The sequence below is a fragment of the Galeopterus variegatus genome, unplaced genomic scaffold (assembly GCF_000696425.1).
Source record: "Galeopterus variegatus unplaced genomic scaffold, G_variegatus-3.0.2 Scaffold5762, whole genome shotgun sequence".
NCBI classification, from domain to species: Eukaryota; Metazoa; Chordata; class Mammalia; order Dermoptera; family Cynocephalidae; genus Galeopterus; species Galeopterus variegatus.
The window spans coordinates 73,119-93,468 of record NW_007731873.1 but is presented as its reverse complement, the minus strand read 5'-3'; the positions used below and the strand labels follow the sequence as shown (position 1 = coordinate 93,468).

The window sequence follows — 20,350 nt, the reverse complement described above, 5'->3', positions numbered from 1 at the left end:
ACCACATTTTCCCTATCCACTCTTGTGATGTTGGCATTTGGGTTGGTTCCAACTCATGGCTATTGTACAGAGCGCTGCAATGAACATTGCAGAACGGGTATACCGTCGACTTGATGATTTCCATTCCTCTGGGTATATTCCCAGCAGTGGGATAGCTGGGTCATATGGTAGATCTATCTGCAATTGTTTGAGGAACCTCCATACCATTTTCCATAGAGGCTGCACCATTTTGCAGTCCCACCAACAATGTATGAGAGTTCCTTTTTCTCCGCAACCTCGCCAGCATTTATCGTTCAGAGTCTTTTGGATTTTAGCCATCCTAACTGGGGTGAGATGGTATCTCAGTGTGGTTTTGATTTGGAAAATGCTGCATTTTCAAAGTGGTTTTGCTTGTTTATTTTTTGTTTGAAACTACTGCAGGATTTCTCAGAGCCTTTATTGCACAGGGACAATCTCTTAAGAAAAAGATATAATATTTTCCATACTTATTTCACCACTGTGCAAACAGCATCTCTAGGGATTAGTTTTCCAAGGAACAAACCCTGGAAAAACAGAGGCTGACAGCCCATCCAACAATTCTCTCTTATCAACTGAAAAAAAAGGGGGGGGGGGGGGGCTTCTAACTTGTCCAAAACTAATTAAAAAAGTGTTCAATATTCAATCCTGAGATGAAATGGTCAAGTCAATACTACTTCACATTTGTAAATGAAATAATAGTTTTTTGGTTTTTTTTAAAATAAATAGTTTCTTTTTTTAAAAAAATGCTTTTATGTTCACAAACTGATTTGGTTCAAATTCCTTAGGTAGGGAAAGGGATTCAAGCAGAAGTTCAGCAACCACATTATCAGTGCTACTGGTAAAAGGAATTTAAGGCACTAAGTAGGGTGGCAGGCTGGGGGTAGAGCTGGGAAGTGCAGTACAAGATAACTTTTTTTTTTTTTCAAGATAACTTCTAAGATACCTTAAAATCCTAGGAATTCTTTATTCTGAGATATGACTATATCTAAAGGATGCTAAACTTCTCAAGGGAAAAGTTGAGATGAAGCATGGAATCACTGCAGCATAAAAAGTCAAAATTATAGATGATTATAGAGATTACCTAGTCAAATGATTTTACCAAGTCCATTTTTATTGTCTTATGGATGTTTCCTCCTTCATGGTAGGAACAGAGATACTTTACCCCCTCCCCTGACCCAATAGGTCCCTCCTCACTTCCGAGGATATATCAGCTCACAATTCAACTTTGGGTTAAGAATCACTAAAATCCACCTACTTCAATAACCTCATTGTACAGATAAGGAAACAGCCAAGTGTCAGGTGGTAAGCCTAAGCAGTGATGAGTATAAGCACGGTATAAGCAATAAGAAAAATGGTTTGCAGTTTGCTCTTCAGAAGGACGTACCTGGTGGCTAACCTGAACAGGTCATCTACAGTGTCCGGGTGATTCTGGAGACCATTCTGCTGTTCTAGGAGTTGAAAGGTGGGGATGCACAGTGCCTAAAATAGAACAGTGATTTTTAAAAGAAATGCTTATATATAAATGCCAAAGCATTCAAGCTTGCCGATTATCACAATAAATACAAAGGGAACAAAGGAGGATGCACAGCAGGAATATAAAAAAAAGACTGTGATAAGAATCAGATCAGGGGGCCGGCCCGGTGGCACACTGGAGAGTGCGCCGCTTGGGAGTGCGGTGGCGCTCCCGCTGAGGGTTTGGATCCCACGTGGAGACCGGTTCCCGCTCACTCAGCACTGGCTGAGCGCGGTGCGGGCGCGGCACCGGGGGTTGCGATCCCGTTGCCGGTCAGTAAGAAAGACAAAAAGGAAAAAAAAAAAAGAATCAGATCAGGAAAAGGAAGAAAGAAATCTTTCCCAGTTGACAATTTTCACATATGAAGTCCGCATTTCAGAAAGGGTTGAGGGTACAGATTTTAGTTGAGGAAACTGGATAGATGTCATCTCAAAGGCTTAGAAACTTCTGAAAGCAAAGACTCTGTTTATGTACTACTTATGGTCCAATCTACTAAGGGAGTAGAAGTTTCATAATAATAATGAAATGTCAATTTTAAATGGAAAGACATCTTGGGAAAAGGAGCAGCATACCTTAATGCCCTAATATATTCCCTCTCTATAACTAGGAATAAAGAAAAAGCCGTATATCAGGAGCCTTTTCCAATGCCTGCTATTAATCCAAAAACTTTCCCTGCTATAAAGTAAATTAGTTCATTGGCTGTTCTAGACATGAAATTAAAAATACAATCATGCTTGAGCTTAGAGATCCTTTATTTTAAATCTATTTTCCCACTCCACCCCACCAACCCCAACACTCTATCTCTGGAGAACATAAATCAGGTAGTAATATCTGTAATGATCATTACACTCATGTGATCTCTCTTTCTCACTCTCCCAAGCAGGCCTGTCCAGAGAACAAGTAGGAAGTTCCTACCTCCTCATTATTAGGAAATCAACATGCTGGGATGTGGGGTGAGGAAACACATAAAGCAATAGAACCAAAGTGTGAAGAACACACTACTAGGCCTTTAGACCTTCCAGGCCTAATGCATCCATACTGCCCAAGAAAAACACACCTGAAGCATGTCTAGTAGTCCCTGCCGACAGCCTTCTTCCATGCCATATTCATCCACGAGGATACTGCCAAGGTACAGGAAACAGGAATGCTGATGTACGTGGTACACATTCACCATCTGCCAAGGGAAAAAACCAAACAATTAGTTCAATGCTTCACCCTTCAAAAACCATCAACTTAGGAACCTGTCTTCAGGAAGAAATTTAATGATGGACTGGTCTCCTCTCTTTAAGAGGCAACATAGTAAAAGCTTGTTGGCAACATCTTTTGAAACATAGGGCTCAATTTCTCAATAATTTTCAAGTTTTCTATTTAGAGTTCTTTCAAGGGTTTGACATTTTATCTTCCTAAGACAATGCTGTAAGAGAGTTGCCTAATACTTCAAGCTGGGAGCCATTAAGGAGCTCACGTATATTTGCAAAACCCTAGCATAGTATAGTCAAATTTTCCAACACCTCAAAGGTTCCTCTTATTTGCAATAAGTAAGATATATAGCAACAGCCGGGCCAAAAAATATCAAATGTTCTCATCCTGGAAAAGATAGTGAAAGCACTATTTTTTTTTTTCCTTTTTGTCTTTTTTCGTGACCGGCAACAGATCGCAACCCTCAGTGTCGCGCCCGTACCGGACCGGGACCGGCCACGGGATCGCAACCCTCGGTGTTGCTCCCGCCCCTCGCTCAGCCAGTGAGCGGCCGGTCTGTATGCGGGATCCGAACCCTCAGCGGGAGCGCCACCACGCTTCCCAAGCGGCGCACTATAGCAGTGCGCCACCGGGCCGGCCCGTGAAAGCACTATTTAAATTGAGTTGCTCCTAAACCTATTTATTTTATCTTTTAAGTAAAAAACTGTTTCCAATCAAGCTATCTAGATATCCATAGATTAAAAATTTTAATACAACATGAATACTTAAATGATTTGGTTAGGATTTTTACTCCAGTATCCTCCAAAAATTAAGGGACAACAGTAGATTTACCTATTTAAAATGCTATCACAACACATATGTATTGATCTTAATACATGAATTCAACTCTATGAGCTTGGTGGGGGTGCTGAAGATAGAATAACTGACTCATCTATCAGCATATGCCATGGAATGAGTATAAGACAGGAGTTATGACTCTGCTGTGTTGTATACTCAAAACTATATGCTCCACTAATGAATGATTTAGGTCAGGGGTTGGCAAATTTTTTTCTGAAGAGGCCACACAGTAAAAAGTGGAGACCTTGCTGGTAATTTGGCCTTCTCACTATTCAACTTTCCCACTGTGGCACAACAGATAATACTTAAATGAATAAGCATGGCTATATCTCAGTAAAACTTTTTCAAAAACAAGTGGCTGTTTTTGGTGTACTGGATGTAATATGGTGACCACTGATTTAAGGAATTTTTAAGAATACTTTTCATTTTTGTCACAGGTACTGACTTTAGAACACACCTCCCATACTTTGCTACTCTACTCTATTGGATTAGTCACATAACTTGATTAGCAGGAATAAAAAATATATATATCAGAGTCATAAGGGTATCCTCTAATAGCAAGGGGGCATTAAATCAAGTTGCATTAGACCCAGAACACACTGCACTGAAGGAGACACTTAACCAGAGGTGGATACAGCCTAAACGCAAACATATATTGTTGTATTCAGAGTATACCAAAAGTAGAAAATTGCTAAAAATTAAAATTCTGGTAAAATATTTACCTGTACAACCTTTAATCAAATCTACAATTTAAGGAGGCAGTTTTACAAGTGCCAACACTACATTAGTATAACCCTGCCTGTGAGCGAGTGTGCCTAGAGTACAAAATTTAAGAAAGCACTAACTCTCAGGGTCAGCACCTCTTTAGCTGCCCTACCCAGGTGGAGAAGGGTCACTTCAGATCAGGATGTAGCTCTAGTCTAAAGTCTTGCAGTAGTTTTCATCATAACGTGGGTGCAAAATTTCAGAAGGCACTTGCTCAGAGTCCTGCAAATACAGGATTGGCACTTTGCCTTGGCTCCCTAAATTTTGTGCCCTAGGCACCTCAGTTGCCTCACCCTAGTCCTGGCCCTGCTGTAAGGATACAGTCAACACAAATTACTTAGTGACCTAAGCATAGGCGTCTCATATAGAGTAGTTGTAGATGTGAATATGATGTTGAGTCACGCCATCACTTACACATCAATCTTAATGATTAAAAGAGTCAAATTCATTTTTTTTGCAAATAAGAGACTTAGTGAACAACTATTGCCAATACAGAAGAAAATCCCTTCAGGCCAAGAAATAGCAAATTTGAACCTGCCACATTTTTTCCCAGAGATAAATATAAAAATGCTTACCATAAGTATGTATGGGCTAAGCATGAAAGTCATTCTCTTCACATAATTTCACACTGGAATGTGTTACAGTTTAGATCACCACTATACAGAAGAGAGTACTGGCTGTTTCCCTTATAGACAACATACCTACCACAGGAACTAATCTCTTTCAATTTTTTTTTGTTGTATTTAATAAATACAAAAAAATTTTCATCAGCAGAGTTTTTCTTCTAAAGGCTCCTATTTCAAATTCTGTACGCTTGGGCCGAGCCCATGGCGCACTCGGGAGGGTGCGGCGCTGGGAGCTCGGCAGCGCTCCCGCCGCAGGTTCAGATCCTATATAGGGATGACCGGAGCGCTCACTGGCTGAGCGCGGTGCAGCTGGTCTCAAAAAAAAAAATGACAAAAAAAAAAAAAACAAATTCTGTACGCTTAACATGTTACCCTCTGATGGGGTCTGGATGTGTTGTCCCCTCCAAAACTCATGTGGAAATTTGATCCCCAATGTGGCAGTGTTGGAAACTGATTGAGTCATGGGAGCGGATCCCTCATGAATGGATTAATGCTCTCCCTGAGGGAGGGGGTGTAGTGAGTGAGTTCTCGCTCTATCAGTTCCCGCGAGAGCTCCTTGCTTAAAAAGACCCTGGCACCTTCTCTATCTCTCTCTTGCTTCCTCTCTCGCCACGTGATCTGCTTGTACCCACTAGCTGCTGCCGCTTTCTGCCATGAGTAGAAGCAGCCTGAGGCCCATGCCAGATGCAGCTGTCCTAGAATCGTGAGTCAAATAAAACTCTTTCCTTTATAAATTACCCAGTCTCAGGTATTTCTATTATAGCAACACAAAACGGACTAATACACCCTCTCATGAAGAACTTACCTGTGTGACTAGAGGTTGCAGCAGGGCTGCGGATCCTTTGCCTACACAGCGAACAGCAAAGCGCAAGCACCTGCAACAACGCTCTACAATCCGATTATCAGCCCGGTGCTTATTTAGAGTCTCGGATAAAACTGGCCATATCTGAGTAAAAAGTGAAAAAGCACAAGGAAGAAAATAATCAACAACTAAGACCTGAAAAAATGCTTCTAACTTGGTAACATTTGATTTGGCTTTTAAATAATCTGGACAATACATTTATTATAGGAACAAACACTGCCTGATTCTGGCCTCTGTGTCTGTATGCATGTACAAAGGTTCAACACGCTACCATCATTAAAACATAACCACTTCTTATGAGAAACACTATGACTCTTTAGAACAGAGAGAAGAGCCATCTAACTTTACTACAAGACAGAAATATACATTTTCCTAAACTTTGGACTTCCTAAATGAGGATGAAAACAATGAGTATAAGTTGCAGAGGAAGAGATTTTTTTTTTTTTTTAAAAGATGACCGGTAAGGGGATCTCAACACTTGGCTTGATGTTGTCAGCACCATGCTCAGCCAGTGAGCCAACCGGCCATCCCTATATAGGATCCGAACCCATGGCCTTGGTGTTATCAGCACCACACTCTCCCGAGTGAGCCACGGGCCGGTCCTGGAAGAGATGTTTAAAGGTAGTTGCAAGAAGGTGGAAGACCTTGAACAAAAGGCCTTTTGGTACATTTCCCCACAACTTGTTTTGTTATCAAATCTAAAATAAATTTAAAAAACAAAATTTAGATGGTTCTGTACCTCCTCTCATGAAAATTGAAACCATATCAACATATTGAATCTCCCTATAAACCTGGAAGACAGTACCTCTTCTCAACTGAGTTACCCAAAGCCATGTAAGGAAAAAGGAGGAAGCCTTGTTTCCACAGGTATCCATTAGCACTTACTTCCTGTATGACTTTTTGGCACGGATGAGTCTGTCCATTTTCCACAATGGGATTGGTATGTCTGGGAAAAGATAATGGCCCAAAATAATAAAAGAAGAGCAATTCACTGAGGACCCAGAGCCCTGATCAATGCTTGCTCACTTAGTATCATCCTCACCAAAAAAAGAAAACCAGAAGGTAAAGTCATTTACTTACCTCCTACTCCATGCAAACAAACACAAGCACATACTTTAAATCATCCTATCATTTTTTTGCTACCTTTAAGTCACTTCTACTAGAACATGCAAAATCAATCCATCTCTGGGTACAGGGGCTATGGGACACTACAATATCTTTTCCATTTTTTCCCTTTATAAACCTAAATATGCAATTTCTTCCAAACTAATAAAAAAAATACACACGGGTTGTCTGAATCCACTATGAGAAACCAAATACTGCTTCATTTCTAGCATTAAAAGATTAAAAAAAACTTTAGGAACTGTGGCCTACCATAGATGTTTCTCGTCATTGTAGTCTGACCCCAATGATACACAAAATGGACCCACCCATAATATGTAAAATCCAACTCCTCTGTGTAATTAAAAAGCCCACTAAGTTGAAGTAAGGCAGCAAAATAAAAAAACTGAATGACTAACTACCAACCTCTTTAAAGGAAAGCTACTCTTTAATTTTAAAAAGCTTAACAGTGACTTAATAAAAAATCTAATTTTCTTTAATTCAGGCATTTATATCTATTACAGATTTCCTTTCATTTAATGTGAAATTAGGGTTGTTAACAGGTTCTCAGAATGGCATGTAACAAGGCTCTCCTAATCACATAAGAAAAGCATTGCATCAACTCAGAGAAAGATACCTGTTGACAGTAACTAATAAGTGAAAACAATGCCTCTTTTAACTTATCCCACATAGGCTTCTACACAACTATTACTCTGACATTCCATTTATGCCTATGGCTCTCACAAATTATAAATTATGTAACCCAGTAAGGATCACCCTTTGAACACTGCCACTCAAATGCCTTTTTAATCATTAGGCTCCTCCTGACTTCAAAAAAGGATTAATTTCACTCAATTACTGAAGAGGCTTCATTTTTTGGCACACATATACTATATAGCAATGGTTCTGAAAGTGTGGTCCCTGGAATAACAAGCAGCAACAGCAGCAGCAGCATCACCTGGGAACTTTTGTAAAGGGTCTTTTAACAAAGATCTCCCAAGAATGAATTCTTAGAATTTGCTTTTGACAAAAAACTTCAAGGGATTATAGGAGGTACTTGGAAGCATGTGAAAAAGTGCTTGCTTACTTCAATATATAACTGTTTCATTTGAGCTTTTAACCCCAGTAAGACATTCAAAGTCTCCCTTCTTACCTAAATATCACCGCAAGGCGATCTAAGAACACAGTGGGATCTGAGGATATGCCATTACTAGGCTCCTGAGACAACAGCTGAAGAGACAGACATTAACATCCGGTCATCAAATGTACAAACCTACAGCAAACACTGCAACATCACCCTTATACATCAACCTTTGGCTCAATCTCTGCTTATTTCCTTTTATAGTTCTAAAAGTTACTCAAATGTTACAAATTTTCATGTATATTGTCAAACTCCTTTCCTCGATCTTACTGCATCCTGGCCAACACTACATATTTTTCTATCTGATCACTGGGGAATGGAAAACAGTATCATTTGAGGTTTTTCCATTTACTTCAATTATGACTAAGATATTATATACCCTCTAATATAGACAGTATATGTTATTATATTATACTTAATATATAGAAGATAATATGACATATATATATTTAGCTTTATATTATACAGCTTTAAAATTATTATAACTTTATATTTTAAACAAGTTACCTCTCATTCTTCTTTCACAAAATTTCCTAAATACTCAGCATTATATCATTAGAGAATTTTAGAATCACCATGTCAAGTTCTTTTTTTTTTTTTTTTATAAAGATGACCGGTAAGGGTATCTCAACCCTTGGCTTGGTGTTGTCAGCACCACGCTCAGCCAGTGAGCAAACCGGCCATCCCTATATAGGATCCGAACCCGTGGCCTTGGTGTTATCAGCACTGCACTCTACCGAGTGAGCCACGGGCCGGCCTACCATGTCAAGTTCTAAAAATCCCATTGATATGTCTGTTATTGCACTATAAATGTAACTGGAGAAGAGTTGTTATCTTTAAAATATTCTTCAAGGAAACATGGTAGGTTACAATTTTTTTTTTTTTTTTTTTTTGTCTTGTTTTTCGTGACCGGCAACGGATCGCAACCCTCAGTGTTGCGCCCGTACCGGACCGGGACCGGCTACGGGATCGCAACCCTCGGTGTTGCCCCCACTCCCCGCTCAGCCAGTGAGCGGCCGGTCTGTATGTGGGATCCAAACCCTCGGCGGGAGCGCCGCCACACTTCCCAAGCAGCGCACTGTAGCAGTGCGCCACTGGGCCGGCCCGGTAGGTTACAATTTTGATTGCTAACTTGAATTGTCTTTTTGTATTATATCTTCCAATAGGTTATTACTGGTATAGTGAGAATCTATTGGATATTGAAATACTTATTGTATGCAGTAACTTTGATACAGTTATTAATTTTCATAAATTTTCAGTTCATTCTCTTAGTTTTTCTAGGTAGACAGAATGTCATCTGTAAATAAGTCTCCTTTCTAATATGTGAACATCTTATATTTGCTTCACACTTTACTTAATTGGACTCACCTTTTTCAATGCCATGACCTGAACAGAACATAGTTCACTAAGACATTCAGTAATCTTATCCAAAGGTAACCTGGCTAGGACAAGTGATGTCCCTGAAAAACAAAGGAAGATGCAAATGAAGAAAATAAAAGCTGAATTGAGGTAACTCAATTGGTTTACATCACATGGGTAAATAGAAAAAGCTAACTGGTTCCATTTTATTACAAAGATCAGCACTGTCTTCAAAATTATAACATTTTGTTATTTATAGTTAGTTTTTCTTTATTTGGCTTAGAAGACTATAGATTGACTTTCACATTGACATTTAAAACTGAAGTTAATATTATTTCTTCTCAATAGTCAATTGGTTTAAAGATATTTAAATATGCTTCCCCTTCCAATTCTTCAAAGACTTAAAATCTCCTTTACAAAGCCAATGCCAAAGCTATTTTTATATATCACCATGCAATGTTTCTCAAACTTCCCAGAGAATCTGATTTAGTGAGTCAAGAGCCACCTTTATTTTAGATAAGTACCTCAAGCAGTTCTTATTATCAGAAGAGTTTGAGAAATACTAACACAATGCTTTTAGGAAGAATGAGCTGTAATTAGAGATTTCATTCTCATTCTTCCATAACATACTCTGTGAGCTTAAGTGAGACATTCTCTCTGGGCCTCAGATTCTTCATCCGTGAAATAAGTGAGCTGAACAGAAAAGTAACAGTCAAATTTGCCTTTCTTTCTTTCTTTCTTTTTTATTTAAATAGTTGTAAAGCTTCTCCCCTCCCTCCCAGTAAAATCTTAACTTGGAGCTCCAATAAATTGAGTTTTTTTCAAAAGAGAGGTTGTTAAGTTCAAGTGGGGATAGAAAGCTCAGACCCTTCCCATTCGGCCTCCCTTTCATTGCAATCTCCACTCTATCCCCATCAACTATTGAAACATCTCCCCCAAATCCAAAGGATTATATATTAGCCTAGGTCCCTTCTAGGTCAAAAACCCCCTGACTATGATTTTTTCACCCCTTGATTTTTTTTTTTTATCTCCTAAGTTCCATTCAACAGAACAATAATTAATTCCTAAATCTTCAAATATGGATAAAAAACTGAGTGATTTTTTCTAGGCAGTTTATAAGCCATGGATGAGTTAGACTTTTCTTTAAAACTGGGGGGATGGGGATCTGACTTAAATATGACTTTCCTTTTAATTCATTATTACAGAAAAGAATGGTACTAAAAAACCATTTTTTGCCTCTAGAAGATACACTGATAACTGGGAAAGATACATTCTACTACAGGTTAGATATCACTTCCGTATCAAGATTAAATTTCACAGGAAAATGACAAGACAGAATATTTGACTCTGATTCAATGCCTTATTATCTATTATCTGTAAAGGGAATCAACCAAAATGCATGGTACAAAAAGAAAATCTGCCATAAAAAATGCAAAGTCACACTAGCTGGTAAGGAACCTGGTCATACAAATGAGAAAGAACACAATTATTTCACACATAAGACCATATACTCACATACTCACTCAAAGAGGTTTAAAAGATACTGCACAGGTCATATTATCTAATCTTTTATTTGATATAACCTAATCCCCTCTAATTTACCAGCTATAAGGATTTCATCATCTCACAGGACATCCCTATCTGTCCTCAGTAAGTCTGGTTGTTTTCCTTCCAGGAGCCAGTATATGCTTCCCTATAAATGGCTGACAACTGATTATTCACAAAATAAATATGATCCCTCTTTTATAAGATAACCTTTCAAATATTTAAAAATAGCCATCATATTTAAAGTCTGTTCTAAGTCTTTTTTCCTAGCCTTAATATCACGAGTTCTTCTGCTAGTCTGAGACTTATCACCATACTGCCTGCCTCTAGATAGGCACTCACTCAGTGTAAGCTGATCAATAATGGTTAAAGACTACTAAAAGACAAGGACCTCTAACTTCTACTTACAGAACTGATCCATGCATACTACTTTTAAACTTCCACTTACCTCTTTGGTATTGGCAATGCTTATTTGATCTCTCTTTTCATTCTTCCCCCAACTTAAAAAGTGACTATGTTTAGTTCAAATGTGTTGTCTCCACCTAAAATCCAGGTCTATGCTATACATACTGCAAGCAATATGAATTAGTTATATAACCTTAAAATAGTCTAAGAAAAGAATGCATGTACACATAGTCGACACCCTCCCCTCTAGTGGAAAAGCTACCTTCCCCATCACTAAGTACATTGCACCTGAAAAACGGGGATATGACTGACGTAAGGTAACTCCAAGTAGTGGCTTAGAGGAGACTGTTACTGGTTAACAGGAATTTAATACCTTTTAACAAGCCCACAGCAGCTTCTGGAGACAACATGAAGGAATCAAGGGAACGGGCAATCTCCAGGAGTCCATTAAAATGCTGAGCCATGTGATCTCGGCAGACAGAGCAAATGTTATGAATGGCTTTGGCTGCAGCAGAAGCTAAGGGCTTTTCACACAGGCCTTTCATCAAATAGCCCAACACAGGATCTAAGGAGAAAAACCAAGTAGAGATTACATATCTGAAACTCAAGGAAAACTACTTTGTTAAAGAAGAGATTTACATACTTTTTTTTTTTTAAAGCAAAAGAAACTTTAAAAATGAAATGAGTTCAGAACCCCAATACGAAGGTACTTCAAAAAGTTCATGGAAAAATAGAACTAAAAGAGAATATGAATCTTTCCATGAACTTTTTGAAGTACCCTTATATATAAAACATAAAAATAGAGCTGATCTCACTGAGACAGTGTCAGGAGGCCCTGAGCCCTATCTATTTCATCCTCCATTTCTTCCATCATGGCAGTCAACAGTTCCTTGCAACTCTATGGATTCCAGGGCATGGTTTGAAAACCACTGACTTAGAATATATGATCATCCAAGTATTAAGAATATGGCAGTATAAGAAAGAATACAAAGATCAGAGTTACGATTACACCCAGAGATGAACCACTTGGAAACAGCCTACATTCATCAGGACAATGATAACTGTCTAAAGCTGAAACTTTTATTCTTGCTTCTTCTTTTTTTTTTTTTTTAAAGATGACCGGTAAGGGGATCTCAACCCTTGACTTGGTGTTGTCAGCACCACGCTCAGCCAGTGAGCTAACCGGCCATCCCTATATAGGATCCGAACCCGCAGCCTTGGTGTTATCAGCACCACACTCTACCGAGTGAGCCACAGGCCGGCCCCTATTCTTGCTTCTTTTTTTTTTTTTTTAAAGATGACCGGTAAGGGGATCTCAACCCTTGACTTGGTGTTGTCAGCACCACGCTCAGCCAGTGAGCTAACCGGCCATCCCTATATAGGATCCGAACCCGCAGCCTTGGTGTTATCAGCACCACACTCTACCGAGTGAGCCACAGGCCGGCCCCTATTCTTGCTTCTTTCTAGTGACAAAGGCCTTAAAAACATGTAGATGAATCTTTAGCACTTCCAGATGAATCAATTCAATTTTACCAAATGTAAGTGTTCCAAGAAAGTTGATTATAAAGGTGAATTTCTATAGAGGAAATTCTACTTATCTTTTTACCTTCCTTTATAAAAACCAGAATGTTTTTCTACGGAAAAAATCCTGAGAAAAACCATATAAACCATATAAATTAAAGAGCATTTATGAGTACTTCAGAGTGACCTTGTAACAAACCATGAAAGAAAGGAAGAATCAAAAGCCCATTTAAAACCGTTACCTCCATTTCTAGTCTAATGACCAATCCAATGCACCAACCCAGCAAAAACCAAAAAAATAAAACTTAAGCCTGTTTAGCCTAGGAATCAGAAGACCTAGAATCTAGAACCTAGCCCAACAACTCTAATATTGTAGACTTTTGTGATTCTCAAATTGAATATTTGTGGTTTTGACTATATGGTGAGTATGAAAATATAGCAATTTGTCTAATGTTGAGGCAAAAATCTGAATGAGATACTGCAAGGTTGGTACTGAATGATAAGGCTTAATAAGAGTCTGCACTTTAACATACCTTTGCTGTTTACTGGACATGAACTAAGGATATTAAATTTAAATGAACAGAAAAAAACCAAACCCACTTTTTATCTTTGTAGAAAAATGGTTCAGAAAAGAAAGTTAAATGTTGAGGCAAATCATGGAAGTGAAGAAATCTAAGAATTAGAAAATAAGCTTTTCAAAAACATTTTGAAATGGTATGTTGAACTTGTAAAGTGGCTCAGTTATGATGTGAGTATGTCTATCATATGCTCTGTATATAGTAACAAGAAAAAGGAACACATTCAATCTTTTTAGCAAGCATTTCTGGTCACTAAAAACAGATCACGTACAAAAAGTAAAAAGGTGATAATGAAGATATGCACAGGAAACACATCAAACTTAATGATATAATACTAGTCACAAATTTGGGAATTCTTAAAATTCTCAGAATGTATCCTTATTGAATGTTAGGGCCTGATATATGACTATATTATCCTGGATAAATTATTTAATCTCTTTGGGTCTCAGTTTCCTTATCTGCAAAATGAGGGGTTAGAATAAACAATTTCTAACTTTGTCTTCAATTCTAAAGCTGTTTTATTAATATGCTCTTCAGTTATTTTTTCAAGTCAATAAGGGCAGTCAGAGATTATATAACTTAACAGTCTGCATTTTAATTTGTACTTATTTATTTCAAATGATAATTCCAAGTTTTTAAATGGAGCATGTATTTAATAATGAAAACCCCTCTCCTTTACTTTAACCTATTAGTAGCTTCTAGGTTAGAACCAAAGGAGAGTCTTACTAGCTCAAGGATATGCCAAAGACTAACGAAGACAGAAATGTTCATACTTAAACAGAGCACTGGAAGCAAACTATTTTCCTATCCAGAGATATAATATTTTTTTTTTCCTTTTTGTCTTTTTTACTGACCGGTAACGGGATCGCAACCCTTGGTGTTGCACCCGTACCGGGGACCGGCAACGGGATCGCAACCCTCGGTGTTGCGCCCGCACTGCACTCAGCCAGTGAGCGGGAACCGGTCTCCACATGGGATCCGAACCCTCAGCGGGAGCACCACCGTGCTCCCAGGCGGCGCACTGTCCAGTGCGCCACCGGGCCAGCCCGAGATATAATCTTTTAAAAGTTCTTCTCCCAGATCAGATTATAAATGTTGTAACAACTAAGCAATAACTTACAATATAACATTTACTCTCATTGTCTATAAACATTCTACCTGTTGAAAAAGAGAAAGCAGGATAACAAGAGCAAAAAAGAGAAGAAATCAGAAAAAGAGAAATGGCAGTGGCAGAGAAGAGAGTTCACATGTACCAAGGAACTGAGGATTTCGGTCAACCACTTCACTCATCTCTCCAACCAATTCAATGCTGGTGTATCGCACAGCTGTATGTACAGTCTCTGGGAGACGGACAACTCCTTCCAGGACCTCTACAAGTGTTGGATTGTTCTCCCTGAGTACAGAAGGCAAGTATTCACAGTTACTGATTTCAGATGTTATGTTCTGGCCAAATAACAGGCTGCGGTGACATTTAGCATTGCTAAAAGGACTTCTTTCTAAATAACCATTCAGATAAAAGTGCGTAACACTAGGTATGACAGTTTTTCAAATGCTCAAAAAAGGGGAAAAGACAGATATAAAAGTTATCATTGTTTCAGGAGAAGCATACTGCTCCTTAATCTTCTGAATGAAAGTAAAGTGTCCATCATGCTGTCAAATAGAGGCTCTTCAGATTGGAGAGGCAGACATCTACTGCAGATGAATGTCTTCTTTTAAAGAATCTTTTATTTATTCCTATATCTGCAGCACCTAGGACAGTGCCTGGCACATAGTGGGCACTTAATAAATATTGCTGAATGGCTAAATGTATGAATAGTTCTCACAGACCACTTTCTATTAGTTGTTATTGGCCAAAAGATTTCTTATAGCTGGATATTGGAAACTTTAAGAACTGGAAAGTATGGGTAGCCAGCTCACTAACTGGGAAGAACAAGAAAACAACCTGCAGAACAGGTTATGGTGCCCTGATTTGGAACATGAAGGAAAATTAAAGTTAACCACTTTCCACAGCTCCATGAATTTATTTTTTCCCTTTTTTTCTCTCTCCCCCACCCTTCAAGTATACTGGCTGAAGTTCTTCTGAGCAAAGTGGAGGATGCCCCAAAGTGAAAGAATTTAATCCAGAAATAAAAGATACATAAAATGTAAATAACATCCTGGATTAGAGCAAGAGCACCCCTGCTGATAAACTAGGTCAATTAAGTCCTTTATGTGCACTAAAAAATTGTAATCATGCAGTTGGCTTAAAATGCAGATAAACAACAACAACAAAATATATACAAATCTTTTCTCATGTCTTGTTTCCTAGAGATAGTAAGCCAATTACTGAACACTGCCCATCCTTTTTCAAACCAACACATATTGGTTAGAATATTAATTTCAATAATCTTCAGACTTTCACAGAAGGTTCCAAAAGACACCAAAACAGGTTTAAGAGCAAATAGTATGGTATACAGTTAAGGACCACAACTTATTAATAGAGAAAAATAAACCTACTCTATCTCCTTGAATATTTATTAGATTAGAAACAATGTAAGAGTTCACTGACTCAGCCCTGAAAGGCAGCTAACAAAGAAGAACTGTACTTCTTATAAATATTTGCCTTAACCATTTCTCCAGTTAAGGCCCTTAACAGCAAGCTTGACTGCAGTATCTCATCACAATTCAAGGTAAGCTGACAGATATTAATATAAATTTATAAACTCTTGGCACAAAGTAAATTCATTCTTTAGGGATTCATGTCATAAATAGAGTTTCTATGCTAAGTGATTAGAAATAAAATTCAAATAATTAGAAATTTTTCAATGCCAATCATCAAAATAAGTGCCCTTTAGATAGATTTTGCTACTCTTTTAGGTCAAACAGTGCCTATGCTTTGCGTCTCTGAAATTCACAAATGATTCTCTAAGACATAAAAAGGAACAATGTTAATGAAACATTTGTAAGTATAACTTACCCGAGGTCACACAAGCAGAAGACCCAAATCAGTGCCTATTCAATTGCTTTTAAGCAAGTACCAACAATTTAGTTTAATAAATTCTTGATCATACCAACTTTCACAAGGGAGTGTTAGTTGAAAAATAAATCAGCATTCCATTCCTAGCATCAAGAGTAAAATAATTTTAACTCTAAAAAATATGGTAAAAACATAGTAACAGCAATGCAGGCTATTCTGGACTAGACTCTAGAATTCAGAAGACCACTATAAAAGTAAGTTCTAAGAGTTTCCAAGCATATACCATATAAAAGAAAAATGGTATAATTTTCCTTCCTCTTGATATTTAGAGTTCCCAGCAAAAGACTTTTTAGACACTCACGGATCAACACTCTTTGCTATAGCAGCCATGATAAAGAGAACCGCTTCTGTCACCTCCCAGGGTGGGTTGCCTTCTTTCAGAGTAGAATATAACTAGAGAAGAAGAGGTGGATTATGGATCCATTAAAAGGAAAGAGAATTCCAAAACAAACAAAATAAAAAATCCTCTTAGTTAAAATAAATCTGGTTCCTTGTCTCTAAATCTAATTATTTCTCAGAGTGAGAACATTATTTTCATTTTTTACATCCTCACTAACTAGAAGTAACTACTATTTTAATATTTGAAATATATCCACTTAGATCCCCAAGAGTTTGTCAAGATATCACCTGCCCCAGAAAATGAGTATCATGGGAAAAACAAAATATATTACATGAATGTCCTTTCCTGATCCTGATAACGGATAAACACACTTAAAACAAAGATACAATGTAAATCCTCTCTATATGTTGGCTTTACCTTTCTATTGTTTTAACTATTTTTCTGCACCAATTCTAGTAGCACAGATTAAATTCCTAAAAAGCGGCTGTTTAGAAGCACCTATAACAGTACTCAGAGACATTCTGGTCCAGAATTTCCCAGATTATATCCATCTGTGGAACGTGGCTAGGTATTAGTCTAAATAAGATTTCAATTGTCAAATAACAGACACTGCTAGGCAAGATAAAATTAAACAACTCTCTTGTTGTACAACCTCACAGAGCCTTTAATTCACTATTTAAATCATTTCCCAATTTTAACTGATGATATAACTTTTTTGTTTTGGCCAAAGAACATCTCATGGGACTGGTGTTCCATAGAACACATCTTGGACAACATCGATAATTTATATAAATTTGTAAAGTCAAGTCTGTATAAGATCAAGGGACTTGCTCAAAGCCACAGAACCAGTGAGAGAAGAACTGAAATAGTCTGAGTACAAGTCATCTGCCTTTGATCCAGGGATCTCACTGAATCTGCTTTCTAAGAATCCCCAAATCGTCTTTGTAGTCAAAAAACATGCTTTGCTTAATAAAAAATAGTTATAACTTTATTAACACTTTCTAGGTGAGATTATGCCCAAATATACACAAAATGGCTGAGTTGCCAAAAAATATATACATATATATTTTTCTAGATAAGTTCAGTATTGCTGCAACAAAGCATCCAAACTAGTATTTCAGAGCTCATTAGAGCATGATACAGCAATATGAAAGCCACCTGAAATTACGCTAATGTTAAGTGATGGATGATACAACCTGATAAGGTAAAGTGTTACTCACTGATTATCAGGAAAACCACAGGACTATGAATCTTCTACTCTAGTATAGTCACCTCTGGGATGAAACTGCACAGGAATCTAACCATAAGTGTGGACAAAGGAAATGCCAAATAACTAAAAGAGTTGCCAGGAGTTGGTACATAATTATTAAATCAGGAAAATTTGCCTATTTTCTTGGTTAGGTCCAAATTTCCTGTTAATTATCCTGCAGCCTTTAATGTTTACCTATGATCTTCCATTTCAGCTGTACAAGTAGAACAGCTCTCATTAATAAGAGTAATAGAATAAACCATAACTGGACCATCTATAGACTGCAAATGGCTTATAAGATACTAAATAAACACAGCTACTATATGCCAGGCAGTGTGCTAGGCACCTGCATATCTATTATGCTACTTAACCACTGAGATTGAAGAAATAAGATGGAACATTTACAGAAGAAACAGAAATGAACACAACTGGGTGATCAGTAAAACTGGCAAGAATCTCCAGATGGGCTTACCTGAGCAAAACACTCCATAGACCCAATCAGGAAAATCAAGTCCTTCACCAGGTCTGATACCCTCATCCGAAACTCCCCAAAGTCATCAGTCTCCTCAGGAACACCCTCCTGAAATTTCAAATCAGATAATATTTATTTTAATCTCATTGAGGCTCCCATTGACTTCTATAAAATCAAGAATAAAGAAGAAAAAGGCATTAAACAGTCAAGTCCCAATGAATGAAAGTTAAATCACAGGGGAAATTTACTATAGACAGAGGCTCCCCCAAACTGTCAAGTAAGTCAACACAAACTAACCTCTACCTTTACTATAAGAAACTCTTCCGCACCTGTGAAAACTGTCAAGTAAGTCAACACAAACTAACCTCTACCTTTACTATAAGAAACTCTTCCGCACGTACGCGTGTGTGTGTGTGTGTGTGTGTGTGTGTGTGTGTGTGTGTGTTTTGTATTTCCAAGTTACAGCTTTTTTTGTTAGAAAAATATGACATGGTGGGGGTGAGAAGTGACCTGAAAGAAGTGGCAAATTAAGAGTTATAAGCCTATCTACAGAAGGTGGGTACTTCAGTACTGAACAAGCCTCTGAAGCTTTATGGTTCAAGATCTACCAAAATCAACCACTATCACAAAAACTTTGCACATAAAATACAATTTTAAACTTTAAAGAGAATTTCATATAGGTGAACAGATACATAATAAAACAAGTATAGTAAAATATGAATGGTAGAATTTAGGTGGTAGGTACATAGATGTTCACTATAAAAGTATTTCACCTTTGCTATTACTTTAACATTTTCATTAAAAAACTTAGAGATCATTTCCATTCCATGCTTTTTAAATCCTTCCTATTACAACAGATTTCTAAAAGTGACAAAAGGCTATCCTACCAATTGTGAGATGGTTAAAAGCAAGTATAAGAATAGCGGACCATAAACACCTGAAAGAAAGCCCTTAGCATTATTGAGAATTGCTGATCTAGTTCAACCTCCTTGCTTTAGAGGAATGAGGAATGAGGAGGAAATGATGGCTGGCTCAGTTGAGATCATGGATAAAATTATAAAGCACTATGCAAAATTATAAAGCACTATACACTTATAAGTGTAAGGAATTACCTGAAGGGGAAATGGTGTCACTCACAGAACTAGCAAAGGGAGGAAGGGTATCAAGCAAGTAGAGCCATTTAAACCACAGCGGCCCTGCTTTTATTTACATATCAGGCTTTCAAGTAAAATGTAGATGAATATAGGATTCCTCAGTTAAAAAAAAAAAAAAAAGGTTTGAAAACCACTAGACTAGATCATCACTAAAGTTCTGTGGAGATACAAAATACCATGACTCAAACACAATATTAACATTAAGATTAAGAGAATAACATGTCAGATTTAATTGTAAGCAATTAAACTTACACCAGGTCCTATATTAAAGGACAGGGATTAAATCAACCAACCAAAAGGATGAAATAAATACTGCAAAATTTGAAGAGACAAAGCAAAGCATGAAGGTTAAAGAGTTTTCCAATGGCCTATTTTACAAAATTTCCATTATGTTTTCTTTTAAACAAATAGATTATTTCTACATTTTCTTAAATTATAAAATTAGTAATAAATACTGTAAAGAAAAATGTGTACGTATGTGGGTGAAATCATATGTAATTTTCAACATCCTCACCTAAATATTTCACTTTTGTGTTAGTTTCCATCTAACTACACAGGAGTATTTTATACCATTAAAAACAGAGTATAGCAAAAAACCAAGAAAGTACACCACCAAAAGTTAATAAAGCTCAAACTCTAGATCCTATA

The 20,350-nt window shown here is 37.5% G+C and overlaps 1 protein-coding gene across 2 annotated transcripts in view; it reads right to left on the bottom strand.

Moving 5' to 3' along the window:
* Window positions 1-20,350, bottom strand: part of TNPO3 (transportin 3) — an 86,628-nt gene that overhangs the window by 17,745 nt on the left and 48,533 nt on the right. For both annotated transcript variants that reach the window (XM_008589929.1, XM_008589930.1), the window contains 10 exons: window positions 18,549-18,656; window positions 16,789-16,880; window positions 14,725-14,864; window positions 11,746-11,937; window positions 9,432-9,523; window positions 8,076-8,152; window positions 6,707-6,767; window positions 5,765-5,905; window positions 2,589-2,705; window positions 1,403-1,497 (listed from right to left, as the gene is read on the bottom strand). In XM_008589929.1, coding sequence (XP_008588151.1) covers window positions 1,403-1,497; window positions 2,589-2,705; window positions 5,765-5,905; window positions 6,707-6,767; window positions 8,076-8,152; window positions 9,432-9,523; window positions 11,746-11,937; window positions 14,725-14,864; window positions 16,789-16,880; window positions 18,549-18,656 — 1,115 coding nt within the window. The remainder of the gene's footprint in view (window positions 1-1,402; window positions 1,498-2,588; window positions 2,706-5,764; window positions 5,906-6,706; window positions 6,768-8,075; window positions 8,153-9,431; window positions 9,524-11,745; window positions 11,938-14,724; window positions 14,865-16,788; window positions 16,881-18,548; window positions 18,657-20,350) is intronic.